This window comes from Cornus florida, unplaced genomic scaffold (genome assembly GCF_030987335.1).
Source record: "Cornus florida cultivar Cherokee Brave unplaced genomic scaffold, ASM3098733v1 CherokeeBrave_3.0.0_Hap2_Chr04, whole genome shotgun sequence".
NCBI classification, from domain to species: domain Eukaryota; kingdom Viridiplantae; phylum Streptophyta; class Magnoliopsida; order Cornales; family Cornaceae; genus Cornus; species Cornus florida.
In genome coordinates, this window is record NW_026775574.1 from 46888789 (window position 1) to 46905716 (window position 16928).

General features: G+C 34.9%; 1 protein-coding gene across 4 annotated transcripts; it reads left to right on the forward strand.

Annotated features, from left to right (window-relative positions):
* Positions 1–339: 339 nt before the first annotated feature.
* Positions 340–9694, forward strand: LOC132303220 (uncharacterized). 4 transcript variants are annotated; one of them, XM_059800388.1, is made up of 10 exons: positions 340–853; positions 1000–1222; positions 3504–3668; positions 3793–3898; positions 3933–3949; positions 4025–4228; positions 4359–4448; positions 4557–4661; positions 8537–8931; positions 9129–9694. In XM_059800388.1, exons 6-9 carry the CDS (start codon positions 4046–4048, stop codon positions 8750–8752), a joined length of 594 nt encoding a protein of 197 aa, XP_059656371.1. In that variant the 5' UTR covers positions 340–853; positions 1000–1222; positions 3504–3668; positions 3793–3898; positions 3933–3949; positions 4025–4045; the 3' UTR covers positions 8753–8931; positions 9129–9694. The 4 variants fall into 4 exon arrangements, with proteins under 4 accessions (XP_059656371.1, XP_059656369.1, XP_059656368.1 ...); XM_059800386.1 differs by having other exon boundaries at positions 341–853; positions 1000–1052; positions 1171–1222; positions 3793–3949; XM_059800385.1 differs by having other exon boundaries at positions 341–853; positions 3793–3949.
* The last annotated feature ends 7234 nt before the right edge of the window (positions 9695–16928 follow it).

Sequence of the window (16928 nt, forward strand, 5' to 3'; positions counted from 1 at the left end):
GGTGTTACAGTACCAGCGCTTTAACGAAAAACGCTGGTATTGGTGTTATAGTACCAGTGCTTCAATAGAAGCGGAAACGCTAGTGTTGGTGAGTACCAGCGCTTTAAGGGAAAGCGTTGGTATTGGTATTATAGTACCAGTGCTTTAAAAAAACAAGCGCTGGTATTGGTGTTACAATACCAGCGCTTTAACGAAAAGCGCTGGTATAAGTCCCTTCTATTCCCTCTAATTTTTTCTCCTTCCTTCCAATTTTTCTCTTCCCTTCACTTTTTCCCTCCGCTTATTTTATCTAAACTGCGTCGTTTTCTTTTGTTCCATTAAAACACTATACACTTTCCCATTTCATTTGATTTAGCCCTAATTTATCCATCTCCCTTTTTGGTTCGTCCCTCAGCCTTCTCTTCCTCTCTGCTATCTCGATCTGCTCCGTCTCGATCTCTCACGCTCGATCTCTCACGCTCGATCGCCATTACTTTAGCTCATCGTAGGCTCTCTCTCTCTCATCCCTCTCTCTGCACCACCATTTCTCAGCTGAAGCACTTCTTCCACCTGCGTTTCAGAGGTCGTTTTTCCATCTGAAAAACCTCCATCTAATCGATCTCAATCTCCGATTTCCTTATGAGGTAACTCTCTTCATCCTGCCCGTCCCGTCCTTTCTGTTTCAAAGATTTATCCGGCGATAAACAAGACGGATCCCCTAGTTCAGTCACTAAGTCAATAGTGCATCCGGTGAACATCATATTCCCCTTCCCTAACTGGTGTAGCAAGTGAACCCCCAATTAACGAAAGTACCTCAATTTAGGGATTCTCTCTCTTCCCCTTACAGATCCTACTCATCCTCTCTCTCTTGGTGGTAAGTACCCCCTTTCTCTTGAAGCTTTCTCTTTGTCGATATATATATATATTTAGGGAAATCTCCATAACTAAAATAATCTTTATGTTTTTCTGATTTTTGGTTTATGATTCTTATTATGGTTCTGATTGAAATATTTTTTTCAGTCTATTATATCCATTGACTTCAAAGCCTCAATTGCGATCGCTTCACATTTCAGGTAGATCTATCTATTTTTGTAGCTTTTACAAATTGGGTTTCCAGATTTTAGTTGTTTTGTGTTGCCGGGAAAATTATTGTTCTTAGTTTCGTCAATAAAATTATCAATCAAAATCCAGGTCGAGGTTGGAGGATTTGGATCTTTGATTTCAACCGCTGAATTCAAAAAAGGTTCAAAATTTATTCATATCTATTTGTAATTCGCCTCCATATATATATACATGCAAATTTTTTTTAGGGTTTATTAATTTTATATTCTGTGTATAAAATTTTTTCCCCTCTTCAGACATGCGTTGATGAATATATGCTGAAGTTTCGTGCTTTTCTGGGTTATACTTATTCATTATATTTGGAATGTATTTCTTTCATGATTAGAATTAGTGCATCGTGCAATCATCAATGTCGACAAAAACGGATGAATATAAAATTACTCTCCATGGTGGGATAAAATTTCTAACTACATGATTTTTGATTGTTATTATAGGGCCGACCACTGATTTTATTCTATATTACTGTTATTGTGCCTTAAGTACTGTATATTCCTTGATTATTTTATAATTTGTTGTAACTCTTAGTTGAGATTAATTTGCTATAAAAAGGAAAATCTGAATTTAAAATGTTTTTCAGAATTTGTTACCACCACACTTTTCCTTGGAAAAACCAATCATGTTATCCTAAACCAACCAAATGCAAACAACACTGAGAATTTAAAATGTTTTTCATCCACATATATGTCGACCAAAGGGAACTTAGCTAAGTTTGTGGGGTTTGCAGGTTGTGGCGAAAGCTAAACCGTCCATTATTATATTATACACCAAGATATATGGCCGAATATTTGGAGGAAACTGACCACCTAATTTCCTTTCTCCTGTAGCTATATGTGCAAATTCCCACTTTATTTTTTAAATCAAAATTGAAGGAACAAAAGTTATTGAGGTATGAGAAATTGTTTACTAGGCATGTGTGTGTGAGAGGAGAGTACCAACTAAGAAAAAATAATGATTAGCAAAGTCATTGTAAGGTTAGCGTAGCACGGTAATAGAAGTGTTATCATAGTATCTTGAAGAAGTGGAGGTGGAGCTAGACGTTCAAATAGAAGTATAAAAGATACTATTTATGGTAAACAAAATGATCTCAAACAAATTGGCAAACTTAAATTTGAGTAAGAATATTTTGAAAATAGAGGGAATAGGAAAAAAAGGAAGAAAATAACACTTTTGGTCGGCACATTAATACAATCCAGAACATCTATATCTTTTATCTAATCTGAGGCATGCAGATAAACCTATAATGGCACATTAATACAATCTAGAATATCTACGTCTTTTATCTAATATGATAAACCAATAATGGCACATTAATACAGTCTAAAATATCTACATCTTTTATCTAATCTGAGGCATGCAGATAAACCTACATAATGGCCAATTGACCAACTTAAACTAAATGACCATAAAGCACTGAAAATTTAATCTAAACTAGGACAGGTGTAGCTAATATAACAAGAAGCCCAAAATATCTTCAAGGGGCTGTATCACCTCAAGATATTATAGACAGGTCGGTAATTAAATAATCATTGTGCAAGTCCTAGAGCTGATACTTTACAATCTCATGAGATTAAAGAAACCTTTACTGTCCTAAAAGTCATATGTGGGGTACAAGAACTACTTTGTGCAAATTAAAAACTCAATGATTACTAATTTACTCTTCATAGAATATACCACAACAGAGACATATATCTGATAGTGACCACAAAAATTTAAAACCCATAAAAAATCATCCCTTTTCAGTCCCTGCATTTAACTTGCACATGAAGAAGTATGACTTGAAATGGTAATTGCACATTAAGAATTATGACTTTGAAAAGGTGAGCAGATAATGATTTTTGCACTTTTTCCCTTTTAAACTAGAGCCCACCAACATCGTCTCCTTCAAACCTAATTATAGTTTTTCTTCTATAAATATACCTTCAATGCCTTCATCAATTCTTACAAATCCCTCTCTTATCTCTTCAAAACACCAAGAAAAAAGAGAATGGCTTTGACATTTCCTTCTTCATCTTCTTTCATCAATTTAAAAGATACCAAAACTTTCAAAACTCCCGATGACTTCTCCGGCATGGTTTGTTTTGAACAAACCAAGCCATCATGCCGTCTTCGAGCAAAGATTTCAACTGAATTGTTGATCTTGCTCAACTATATATCTATTGTCCATTAGCTATTTTATTCATCGATTCTCAATGGCATTACAGATTGGCTTGTAATCGGTTGCATTGGATCCAACTTAATACTTTGACCTGGAACAAGAGTCAATAATTACCACTGTGTCATAGTTATTAAATTGCCCGTGCTGATGTTTAGATGTTGTGTTGAATTACAATTTTATTGTCTTTTTTTAACAATTTGATTGCATTCTCTTAACTGAATTCTCACTTTTTTGCTTGCTTTTCTAGGAAGGATAAATAATAAGTTGACAATGAAATGAATGGTTAGTGAAGTGGAAAAAGTGAGTGAACAAAATACCGAAGCTTCAACTTCAAAATCATCCCAACCACCGCCGAAGAAGAGACGGGGTTCGACACGAATGTCATAGACGCGAAAACCTTATTACCTTTAAGGTACATATATATATAGATCATCTTATATAGTTTACATAATTAGACTATATTCAATATGAAGGAGAAAAAAGGATTTCTATTTTTATTTTTGTACTAAACATCTACAATTGTTAATTTTTGTTAGGGTTAATAAGTTTGGACAGCCGATCGGTCCTGGGAGTGGTACATATACTAATTATCTGGGAACACTTGCCCGGAAGGGTGAATTAGCTCCTTTGTGCTACAAAACTTGGTGGGAGATGCCTAAACGGCTGAATGAGGATATGTGGAACATTGTAAAGGTAAACCCTTCATTAACATTAAGATAATTTTTATGGAAAAAGTGGACTAACATACAACAATTATCACATTTTCAGGGAAAATATGATGTGGGAATCATGACAAAACAGTGGACAATATCCTCCATCGGAAAAAAATGGAGGGGGTACAAGTGTGAGTTGAAAAATGAATACTACTCAGTTAGGGATACAGATGAAGAAAGATTGGCAAACCCACCACCTAATGTTGAAAAGGAGCATTGGGAATTTTTGGTTAAGCGTTGGGGTACGCCTATGGCAAAGGTAATCCTCCATCTATCACAATGTTTTTTGAAGTCAATGAGTTGAATTTTTAGTTTACCTGCTTTCAGTCATTATTTTAGGTGGAATGTTCTTTACTCAAAGAACTTTTACTTTTTCTCACTTTTTGTAGGAGGTCAGCAAAAAAAATAAAGAACGTCGTGGGAAGCAGACAATGATGCATACTACAGGGACAAAAAGCTTTGCACGTGTTTCTGCTGAGGTTAGTTGAAGTTTTTATGGAAAATATAAATTATTTCAATTCTTATGTCGTTGAATGATTATAAATGTTAGTGGTAAATAATTTATATCACAATATATTCTTTTATAGATTGAGGAAGACGAAGGTATTCAGCTTTCTCGTGCAGATTTATTCATCCGCACGCATGTAAATAAGGATGGCAAAGCTACTGATGCTGCTGCTTCGGAGATGATTGTAAGTTTTCACGCTTCCATTTTGCAAAAAGGGGGTCATGTGCCTTGAAGTGACCAATTTTTAAACTCTTTACGCTGTATTAGGGGGTCACGTGCCTTGAAGTGACCAATTTTTAAATCTTCGGCCCGTGTGGAGGCAATTTACTTTCTTGTATTTGTTGAAAAGTATGGGAGTATGGGATCATTGTATGTGGAGGCTTCTTGTTGATTGATTTGTGTTGTGGAGAAGAAGTATTTGCTATTTGTTGTTTGTTGTTTGTTGTTTGTGTTAATTTGTTACTCATATATTGTGGCAATAGTCTTTTGAATGTAGACAACTTCAAATATTATATACAAGCTATGTAAAGGGCCACTAAACACTTGTTCATGATGATCATTGTAATTATTGTGATAAACTATCAACTCTACAAGCTTTCAACACTTGAATCAGTCTTCTGCACTTGAAATCTCCACCCCACATAAGCTAGAAGAGTAAGTTTGAAAGCCTCCACATCCCGGAAACCCAACCCACCGCATTACTTAGGTTTCACCATACAATCCCAACTAATTCAATGAGTTTTAAACTTTTCCTCCCAAACAACACACCAAAACTGAAACCATTGTTTCTTCAACCTGTCATAAAAAAATTTCGAGAGCTTAAAGTAAGATATTGCATAAGAGGGTAAGCATAGCTTTTAACACCTTTCTACTGCTAGGCGACAAAAAAATTTCCTTTCCATCCCCTTATTTTCTTTGCAATATTATCTTCAATAAAACTAAATACCTCCCTGCCCAAATACTTCTCTTGGCCCCACTCTTTAAGGATATTAAGTAAATCCCTCAACAAACAAGTTTTTTGAAGATGGAAATCTGAGTTGATAGTTTATCACAATATTTCCATCTTCAAAAAGCTTGGCATGTTGATAAAAATTGTTTCAGATTCAATCTCTGCAGATTTCTAATCCAATTCAGATTCTTTTTTTTTTTTTTTTTTTTTTTTTTCAGTTCTGAAAAGATTTCCATCTTCAAAAAACTTGGCGTGTTGGTAAAAATTGTTTCAGATTCAATCTCTGCAGATTTCTAATCCAATTCAGATTCCTTTTTTTTTTTTCTTTTCAGTTCTGAAAAGATTTCCATCTTCAAAAAGCTTGGCATGTTGATAAAAATTGTTTCAGATTCAATCTCTGCAGATTTCTAATCCAATTCAGATTCTTTTTTTTTTTTTTTTTCAGTTCTGAAACGATTTCCATCTTCAAAAAACTAATTAAGAAATTGTTATCACTCACCCAATCAAGTAATTATTGATATATGCTGCGTTGCTACAGTGAGAAATTGGTAATCTTTATTTTATTTTATTATTATTATTTTTCCGGTAAGTAAGGATTAAATAAAAAAGAAAAAAACCGTTTAGTATTACAAGGGGCATTCCACAGGCCCACAACACTCGACAACAGATCAGACCATTGGACAGGGCACAACCCAAAACAAAGCTTACAGAGGAGTTAACCAAAACAAAAGAGAGACATCTCCTAAAACACCACGCCCAAACAGAAATTGGTAATCTTTACACGAGACTGTCCAAATTCATAGATGAAACTTGAAAATGCTGTCTCAGGTTCATTAAATGTCCAAGCATGAGAAGATGCGCATTATCATATCAGCTGAGATAGTAATTTTCCTCCTCTATTTTTGTTTTTTCTTTTCTTTTATTGAAAACAATTATGATTAGAGAAGTAAAATCTCTCTCTTCTTTTTGAATCTATTTTAGCTTTTAAGAGCATTTTGCTAATCGGAGCCTTCATTTTAATTATATGCAAAATTTTATATTTGATTTATACAGAACATATAATGTCAATCAATTAGCTGATAAAATTATGGAGATCAGATTAACTTTATAACTTATGCCAAATAAACAATAGATTGGAATTTAAGATAATCAACAAAGCTTAACAAAACAATGATAAGTAACTAAAGCCATTACCTTGCCATGGGATATGCGCTGAAGGTTATAGATTGGATGCAAACCGAACTTTATGCATATTATTCCAAAAGTGCGTGTCCCACATACTTGAACCCTTGTTTTCATGCTTGATTGAATAAGCATTCACTAGGACACAATTTTTGCCTAGTGAATCTTAGCAGTACTTAATTCCAAAGTATTTAGTAGTAATTATTACCAACCCATTAATAAAGCAAAAGAACATATATTTAAAGAAGTATAAATTAGAACAGTAACAAGTGTGCATGCAATAATATCATGATGGGTATCATAAGTTACATGCTTGTAGTTTGTATTCACTTCCATTGTGTCAAGTTTTTGGCTAGGCAAATCCTACTTAAATTATGCAATTATTTTAAATACCAGAAAAAAAGAAAAAAAAAAAAAGATAGAAAGTATGGATGGACTCCTATGATAAGGAGAACTCCTTCTAAGAGGACAACCACGGGGCACTGTTCGTGTTCATGCAACAATCAAAACGTTTACAACGTAAATTATTGTTCGTTTACAACGTTTACAACCACGGGGCACTGTTCGTGTTCATGCAACAATCAAAACGTTGTAAACTTGTAATTATTGTTGATTTTGCTTGTTTTGGGACAGTTCTCCCATTGTATTCAATATAATCTCATCAAGCATGGCAATTTGTACGGAAATTATAGATAACAACAAGTTGTATTAAATAATTGAATCCTAGATATAAACGTTTTATAATATATGAAATAATTTCTTGGTGGTTTGTAGTTGGTTTGCATCAGTATTCACTGCCGGCTCAAATACTTAAGGAGCAATTATCAAATGATGTACAATTTTCACACACATTTTTGAACACATAGTTTTTTATTGGCGTATTATATGTGCTGTTGCATTGAGATTGGTGATTGAATATGATTTACCATTAAAAAAGTGTTGGATTAAGTAATCGGACAATATGGTACTTGTCCAAGGGGATTAATCAACGATTTAGGAACCTTTATTGACTAATTTTTTATTCGGATTACTTTTATTTGGTAAGATTGGGACTACGTGTATCGAAATGGAATTTAAAAAAAAAAATCCAAATTAGTATGTAGCTAAAATGAAATTGAAAGTGTTTAAATGTTTAGGCATCAAAAAAAATATATTTTTATTTATTTATTTTTGTTACTCTTTTATCATTGGACATGGTGCATATTAGGTTGTCGTTCCTTATCAAAACCAACACTTAAATACGATTCTGAACTAGAGAAAATTTTTAGGCGAATTAAAAAACCTAAAAAAGAATTCTAATTTGTTAAGAGAATCTTTTCAGAACTGAAAACAAGACTAATAGATTGCTTTCGTGTCCATCCTTTAATTAGATTCACGCCCCTCACAACTTTTGCCTAGTGAATCTAATTAAATAAAAGACATAGAATTATGTGTCCTATAATAATAATTGCACACCAAGTCTTTTGTCCAATTACCTATATAAGATTCTTCAATTAGATGGGACATTCAAATTTAGATATAAACAACAGTACTCATAAGTTGGCAATTTCTTTAATCATATTGTATACTTTAGCACAATGTTTGGTACCTCAAAAGACTACTAATTTGATTTTTCCTCTTCTATAATGACTCGATTACATTTTTTATTAAGTGTATACAGCACAATGTATTAAAAGAACTACTAATTTAATAAAAATTTGATTTTTTTTTTTCTCTATTTACTTCATTTAAATCCTTTTGTTTTTGTCATGAAAGCTTAGGTATATATATATTATACATGCACATGTATATTTAAGCATTACATGTTTATAGCTTGTTGGGATTTCAGTTCTTTTGTGCTTTATTTAGAATCTAGGGTTTTCAATTCTGGATGTTTCATAATAGTATGTCATGGTAGTTCAAACTTTTTTTTTGTTTTTTTTTGGCAGGAAAACATAAGAGAACTTCAAAAAAGTTACTCTGACTCGCCTATTGGCAGCTCCAATGATTTGTTCTCCATTGTGAGAGGAGAAGAGAGAACTGGTCGTGTGCGGATGCTTGGCTTTGGGCCTACACCAAGCGATGTTTGGGGGCCTCTCCTACTAAAACTGAATCGATTAATAATGCTAAAAAATCTCAGGAGGAGGCACGTTCTACACGTTTAGAGTTGCAGGAGACGATTTCAAAAATGCAAGCCGACTATGACAACAAGTTGGAAAATTTACGAGCCAACTACGATGACAAGTTGGAAAATTTACGAGCCAACTACGATGACAAGTTGGAAAATTTGCAACAATAGGTGGCTATGCTAATGCAGATGCAACAACAAAATTGTAGTGGACAGGTATATTTATTATTAGTTTTACTCTTTACTAAATATATGTTTACTTTTCTTTAAATGCTCCTCCTAGAGTATCCCCAAATCCATTTTCTAGTCGTGATGCCAATTCAGTTAAGATTATGAACTTTTAATTTCTCTTATATATATGTTAAATTTTTATTTATTATAATGTGCGCTTAATGAATTTATAAAAAATGTAGGGTAATTCAAATCAAATGGGCAAGAAGACTTGTTGAAGTTGAAGTTGAAGATGGGGTCGTGGCTGTGCTTTTTGAATTTCCTTCGCCTTGTTCTTTTTGAAAAACTTGTACTACGTTTGTTAAAAATTCTTAATTCTTTTTGTGTGACATTTAGTACCTTTATCTAGACAATTTGGATGGTATTTTCATATTGGCAGGTTAACTTGTGGTTGTATTAGTATACATTTTTTACTAGCTTAACTTGTGGTGGTATTAGTAGTCAATTTTGATGGTATTTTTCATATTGGCAGGGTTAACTTGTGGTTATTTGTAAAAACAATTTGGATGGTATTTTTATATTGACTTGTGTTAGGATGCATTTAGTAGCCGTGAAGAAATTTTTCTCCAAAAACAATAATGGGGAAAAAAAAAAATTTAAATAACCCTTTACCAGCGCTTTTCCAAAAAGCGTTGGCATAGGGGGGAAAAAAATATAAAAAAAAAAATTTCAAATAATCCTTTACCAGCGCTTTCCCAAAAGGCGCTGGCATAGGGGAAAAAAAAATATAATTTTTTTTTTTTTTTTTTCAAATAATCATTTTCCAGCGCTTTTTCAAAAAGCGTTGGCATAGGGGGAAAAAAAATAAAAAAAAAAAAAAAAATTAAAATAACCCTTTACCAGCGCTTTTTAAAAAAGCGCTGGTAAAGACCTTATGCCAGTGCTTTTAGAAAAACACTGGTAAAGGCTCTTTACTAGCGCTTCTCCAAAAGCGCTGGTAAAGGCTTACCGACACTGGATTTATAATTGAATTACCAGCGCTTTTTAAGGCTTTTACCAGCGCTTTTGAGCACTGGTAAAAACCAAAACTGTTGTAGTGAAATCAACTCATTAATTTTTGACGCCGCTTGCTCGAGCTTCAGGGTAAAGGCTCGAGCACCCTTGGTTAAGGCTCGAGCACCCTTGTAGTAAGGCTCGAGGATCAAGGTACTGATGCTCGAGCATTTGGGCCTTGTTGACTTTTCTTCTTTTCTTTGTTGTGATGCTCAAGCCTCAACACTTGGACTCGAGCTCTAAGGCTTGAATTGCTTCAAACTTCACCAATTTAGCTCTCAGCTTGCTCTGATTGTCTGGTAACAACTCTGTAAGCTTCGATATCATCATAAAGTCTCGGTTTTAATCATTTATCTAAGAAAGTACCTACAAACACACATTAAACATAAATTAGTCTAATAATGGATAGAAGTATTACTTTAGGCCCTAACATATATGTATTTAGGGGCTCGAATATGCGTATATTCAGTGCTCATCACCTACAACATAAGTTTCTCCTTCGTGTATTATAATGCCCAACATTAATGCACATCAATATGAAATCAAATCCAATATTTTCCATGTGCTTCCATCATTCCATGGATTTGACAATGAAGATCCTTATAAACATCTTAATGAGTTTCTTGAAATCTGCTCTACCATCACGATGAGAGACTTCCCTTAAAATGCTCTTCACATGCGTGTCTTACCATTTTACTTGAAAGAGAGAGCAAAGTATTGGTTAAACTCTTTGGTTGCAAATTCCATCATTTTATGGGGTCAATTACAACAAGAATTTCTGAAAAAATATTACCCTATTGGAAAAACCAACTAAATGCGATGTTCAATTCTAAGTTTCTCCCAAATAGATGGAAAGCAATTTTCTGAGACTTGGAAAAGACTCCAAGAACTTCTTAGGAAGTGTCTGCACCACTAAATCTCAAAATGGCAATTGGTGCAAGGTTTCTATAATGGCTTAAGTCAGCCACATAGACAAATGATTGAGTACTCTTCTTGTGGTGGTATGTTCATGTCCAAGAATGAAGATGAGGCTTGGACCTTACTTGAGAATTTGAGCGAAAACTTATTGCAACATAATTCTTGTAGGGCTTCTACCTCTAACATTGGAAAGATTACTAACCCTTGTCAACTAAGGACATTAAGGGAAGAATCTTCATAACTGATGCCATAGCCCACAAATTCTTTCAATTAATTGCACCCCATCTCTCCTCTTCTCTATCTTTGAATACATCTTCAAGTTCAGTATGTGCTTCATGCACTATCACTTTTCATCTTTCTGAAGATTACCCTTCACCGGAGCAATTTTCTAGTGATAATCAAGAACAAGCGAATGTTATGTTCTCTCATCCAGGGAATAATCCATATTCCAATACATACAATCCGGGATGGAGAGATCATCCAAATTTTTTGTGGAGGCAACCAGCCCCATAAAATTCGGCATTCCAAAATTAGGGCAGTAAAATCAGCCCACTTCTCAGCCCATAAACCAGCAATTTCATGCTACCGGCTTCCATTCAACAATAATCCATCTGCTGTGAATCCTCCTCCTTTATCAAATTCTGCTTTGGAGAAAAAAATAGAGGATTCGAATAGTCAAATCTTGTCTACTATTAGAGGAATGCAATCATCACTCCAAACCACAGTGCAATTAGTTCATTTGCACTCTCAATCAATATAAAAAATTCTAACTCAAATTGGATAATTGGCCAACACCGTGAATCAACTTCAAAGGGACACAAGAAAGCTTCCTGCTCAAACCGTGGTAAATCCAAGAGGACAATATGTGATTGATGAAATCTATTCTCCGAGTGGACCTACTCAAGAACATGTTCAAACAATCACCATGCTCAGAAGTGGACGGATTGTTGATAACAAGGTTGATGGAAGAAATGATGAAGAAGTTCTTCCTCCCAAAAATCCAAATGTCACTTCCAAAAATCCAAATTCCAGCCCAGAAAATTCCAATCTTCCAACCCCAAATGTGGAGACATATTTTGAGCCTAAATCTCCTTATTCTCAACGTCTCAAAGAGTCTACACATTGTGGGAACAAGAGCAAAAAAATTTAGGACATATTGGAGGTCTTTAAACAAGTAAAGATCAACCTCCCTCTCCTAGATGGTATTAAGCAAATCCCTCCCTATGCCAAATTTCTCAAGGATTTGTGTACCCAAAAACGCATGTCCAAGAGTCATACTTCAAAGAAGGTGAGGTTAACTGAGCAAGTAAGTATTATCATTCATTATAACACTCCCCCAAAGTATAAGGATCCGGGTGCCTCGACAATCTCGTGTGTCATTGGAGATAACGAGATAGAAAAGGCCCTCTTTGACTTGGGAGCGAGTGTAAATCTGATTCCTTACTCAGTTACCTACAACTTGGATTGGGAGAGCTTAAACCAACCACCGTGGTTTTGCAACTTGCAGACAGATCAGTCAAGCAACCATGGGGCATCCTTGAGGATGTGATCATAAAAGTGGACAAGTTCAACTTCCCGGTAGACTTCTTGGTTCTTAATACAGAACTAGTCCCTGATCTAACACATTCCTGCGATCCTTGGTAGGCCTTTCTTAGCTACGGCTTGCCGAACTGGGGTGATGGATATCTCTTTTGGAAACATGTAAGTAAAACTCAACATCTTCCATGCTACTTAACATCCTCCGGATGAGGATGAATGTTTCCTTCTTGATGTGATAGATGAAATGGTTGAAGAGTCTCTCCCCTTCATTCTAAGCAAAGACCCTCTTAAGGCATGTATGGCTCACTTTGACTTTGAAATCTTTGATATTGTTTAATCTATTCAAGAAGTCAATTCTTTGCTTGAAGCCAATGCTATCATGGACTTTCCCTCTTGATAAGTACCAAAAAAACCTCTTCCTCAAATTTCCAGCACTCCTCCTATTACTTCACTAATATCTCCACCCCAACTTGAGTTAAAGTGACTTTCGGCCAATTTTAAGTATGTTTTTCTCGGTTCAAACAAAACTCTTCCGGTCATTATTGCATCGGACCTCACATAAGACCAAGAAAACAGCCTCTTAGCTGTGCTACAAAAGCATAAAGAAACTATTGGCTGGGCAGTGGCTGATTTAACAGGGATTGACCACTCTATTTGTATGCACTGCATTCATTTAGAGGATACGCTAAAACTTCCTGCAAAAGGCAGTGCCGGTTAAACCCAAACATGAAAGAGGTGGTGCTTAAGGAAGTCATTAAGCTATTAGATGCGGGAATCATTTACCCCATCTCCGATAGCAAGTGGGTTAGCCCCACACAAGTGGTTCCAACGAAATTCAGACTCACCGTTGTTGAAAATTCAGTGGGAGAACTCGTACCACAATGCACCACCACCGGGTGGCGTGCGTGCATTGACTACCAAAAGTTGAACTTTGCCACTAGGAAAGATCATTTTCCACTCCCTGTCATTGATCAAATCCTAGAATGGCTAGCCGGCCAAAACTTCTATTGTTTCCTTAACGGTTATTCCTGCTATAACTAAGTGGCTATTGATCCCCATGATCAAGAGAAGACCACATTCATATGTTCTTTCGGTACCTTTATGTATAGACGCATGCCCTTTAGGTTTTGCAATGCATTGGCTACTTTTTAATTGTGTATGATGTCTATCTTTTTGACATGGTGGAAAATTTTTTGGAGGTATTCATGGATGATTTTTCTATCTTTGGATCCTCATTCCAAAGTTGTCTCCATAATCTCTCTCATGTACTTCAAAGATGCAAGGAGACAAATCTCATCCTAAGTTGGGAAAAGAGCCATTTCATAGTTTGTGAAGGCATTGTCCTAGGCCATATTGTCTCCGCAAGGGACATTGAAGTGGACAAAGTAAAGGTTGAATTAATCTCTAATCTTCAACCTCCAAACTCGGTGAAGCAAATTCGATCTTGTCTTGGCCATCCTAATTTCTACTGGAGTTGCATCAAAGACTTTAGCAAGATTGCTTGACCTCTATGCCAACTTCTTGCCAAAGACACTCCATTTCTATTTAATGAAACTTGCCTAAAGGCCTTTGAAAAACTCCGATCCCTCCTTTCATCTGCCCCAATCATGAAACCACCCGATTAATCTTTTCCCTTTGAGATCATGTGTGATGCATCCGACAATGCATTGGGTGCAGTTTTGGGCCAGTGTGTGGATAAAATCCCATATGCCATTTACTATGCTAGCAAAATCTTGTCAGAAGCTCAATTGAACTATACGACAATTGAAAAAGAGTTACTAGCTGTCGTCTATGACTTAGATAAATTTCGATCCTATCTTGTTAGATCCAAGGTCATCATTTTCTCGGACCATGCTGCCTTGAGGCACTTGTTGGCCAAAAAGGAAACCAAACCTAAACTAATTCGTTGGATACTATTACTCTAAGAGTTTAATTATGAAATTCGGGAGAAAAAAGGAACTGGAAATGTTGCTACTGACCACCTTTCCCATATTCTTGTTGAGGTTTCTTCTGATTTCATTCCGGTTCATGACTCATTCCCGGATGAACAAATCTTTCAAGTATCCCATGAAAAACTTCCTTGGTATACCGATATCGTTAACTACTTTGTTGTAGGTAAAATTCCTACCAACTAATCTAAATAAGAGAAAGACCGGTTCTTCTCCAAATCAAAATTTTCTTTTGGGAAGATCCGGAGTTGTTCAAATATTGCCCGGAACAAATCATCCAGAGATGCATTCCTAAAAATGATTTCCAAAGTGTCCTCAAATTTTGCCACTCTAGCATGTAGAGGACATTTCTGCACTAAGAAAACTTCCGCCAAAGTGCTTCAAAGCAGATTTTATTGGCCCTCTCTATTTCAGGATGCATTTAATTTCTGTAAATCTTGTGAACTGTGATACCCCTCGATTCTAGAGCCACGGGTGATCAAGTCTGAGCACAGAGCCGAATGATATCAAATAATTAATATTTAAACAAGCAATAAGTACAAAAAGAATTAAGAATAAATAAAGAAAAGGAAAGAAAACTAAACAATAACTCCTTAAACAAAATCATTAAATAAATCTCCAAATTACCATATCCAAAATATCTGATATCGCTACAACTTAGGAATCCATCATATGGACCCCTATCCATAATCTAGCTAAAAACTAAATAATGAAACAAAAATGAATTCAAATACTAAAACATAAGGAAGACTCCTATGTCTAATCAGAAAAGTGAATGAATAGTCTCTGCTCGGCACGAACCACCTCTATGATTGGATCTGACGAACACTTAAAAAATAATAGTGGGTCAGGCCCACAAACAAGTTCTAATCTACTACATCCCAAACAGGACCCGATACACGTATACATCCTAGTCAATTCAGTAATAACTATGTAGTCCGTATATGTATAAATACACACTAAAGGAACCTTACTGGACTATAGGGTTGTCTCAACCTGAATAGTAGGTAACATGCAAAAACGCACATATAGTGGGCATGAATACCTAGACCTATCAGGGTACACAACTGCACTATATGTAGCTACATATCCCTGGCAATATACGTGCCCTAACCATTGATCCTGAGGCTCAAGCTCATATCATGGCACATAATTAAATATATATAATCTAGTAACCATCCTATCCAATATAAAGTAATCCTCTATAAGTCATTCAACTTGTTCAGCTGACTTGATTTGAATATAAGGAGAACTTAACATTTTTGTTAATCCATTGCCTTATACAAAATAGGTAGGACTTAACTGATAAGTTAATCTGTCCTTAGAATGTCACCATCCCATACTGGTGCATTACATCACAAAATTCACAATTGATGAAAATAAATATAATATTACATCAATTTAAATCTAGAGATGAGTATAATATAAAACAGTCATGTATATGATCATAATATGCTACTAATACATGATTAAATCATATAAACATCATGAACCTTGCTAGATTAAGGTTAAACAATTAGATCCTCCATCAACAACATATATATCAAATTAAAGTACATCTTGTTCCTATCATTAGCATATTAATATTAACCATGCTTTCCTAATCCTCTTTGAATCTGATTAATTAATTTAAATTATTAAAACAGATTCCAGTAAGCATAAAGATATGAACAGTATACCAAAAATCCCAAAATCCATTTCCAGTGCCAAACCGGTCGACTGAAGTACCAAACCGGTCGACCGAAGTACAAAACCAGTCGAATAAAGTACCAAACAGGTTGACTAATTCAGCTATTTCGGTCAGCCGAAATCCCCAAACCGATCGGCCGAAATACTAACTTGTCCTATTCCTCTGAACCACTTCGGTCGACCGAAACAACAAACTGGTTGACCGAAACTCCGCGGCTATTCATCTTCTTCTTCTCTGACGAACTTACTCCTTCAAACCTCCATTGTTGAAGGTTCAAAACTTACCAACTCCATCCCAGAGTGTTTCCATATTGATTTTAAAGCATATAAACATCTTTACATCAACTTAAATCATAGGTCATGCATCAAAACACTAAATTAAGTAAAAACTTTACAAACTCATCACATATATAAACATACTGTAAAATCAGATTTTTTACATGTATAAAGGTTTGTTTTAATCCCATTAATTGTTCCTGGAATTGACTAAGAATGTACAGAAACACAAGTCAAAGGAGAAGAGACAGAATTAGAATTTGCCTTAGGATTTTAGATTAAGACCCAAGCCTCCTCCTTTGTTTTTCCTCTTTTGGCTCCCCTATTTCTCTCTCTAAAACTGTTGCTTCCACTATGAACGTGAATAGGGTTTTTTTTTTTAACCCTATGGCAGATAATATACTTATATATATATATAAACTAACTATATAAAATCCTTTTTCCAATTATAATTACTTTAATAACTTAATAAAAGAAAAGGAAAAATAATAATAGTCTACTAACTCACATAATAAATTTATATATCTATATATATACAAATTATCACTTATATATAAAGTAATCTGACTACCAAGAAAATAAAAGAAAAGGTAAAAATATAAAAAGGGTAACTAAAAT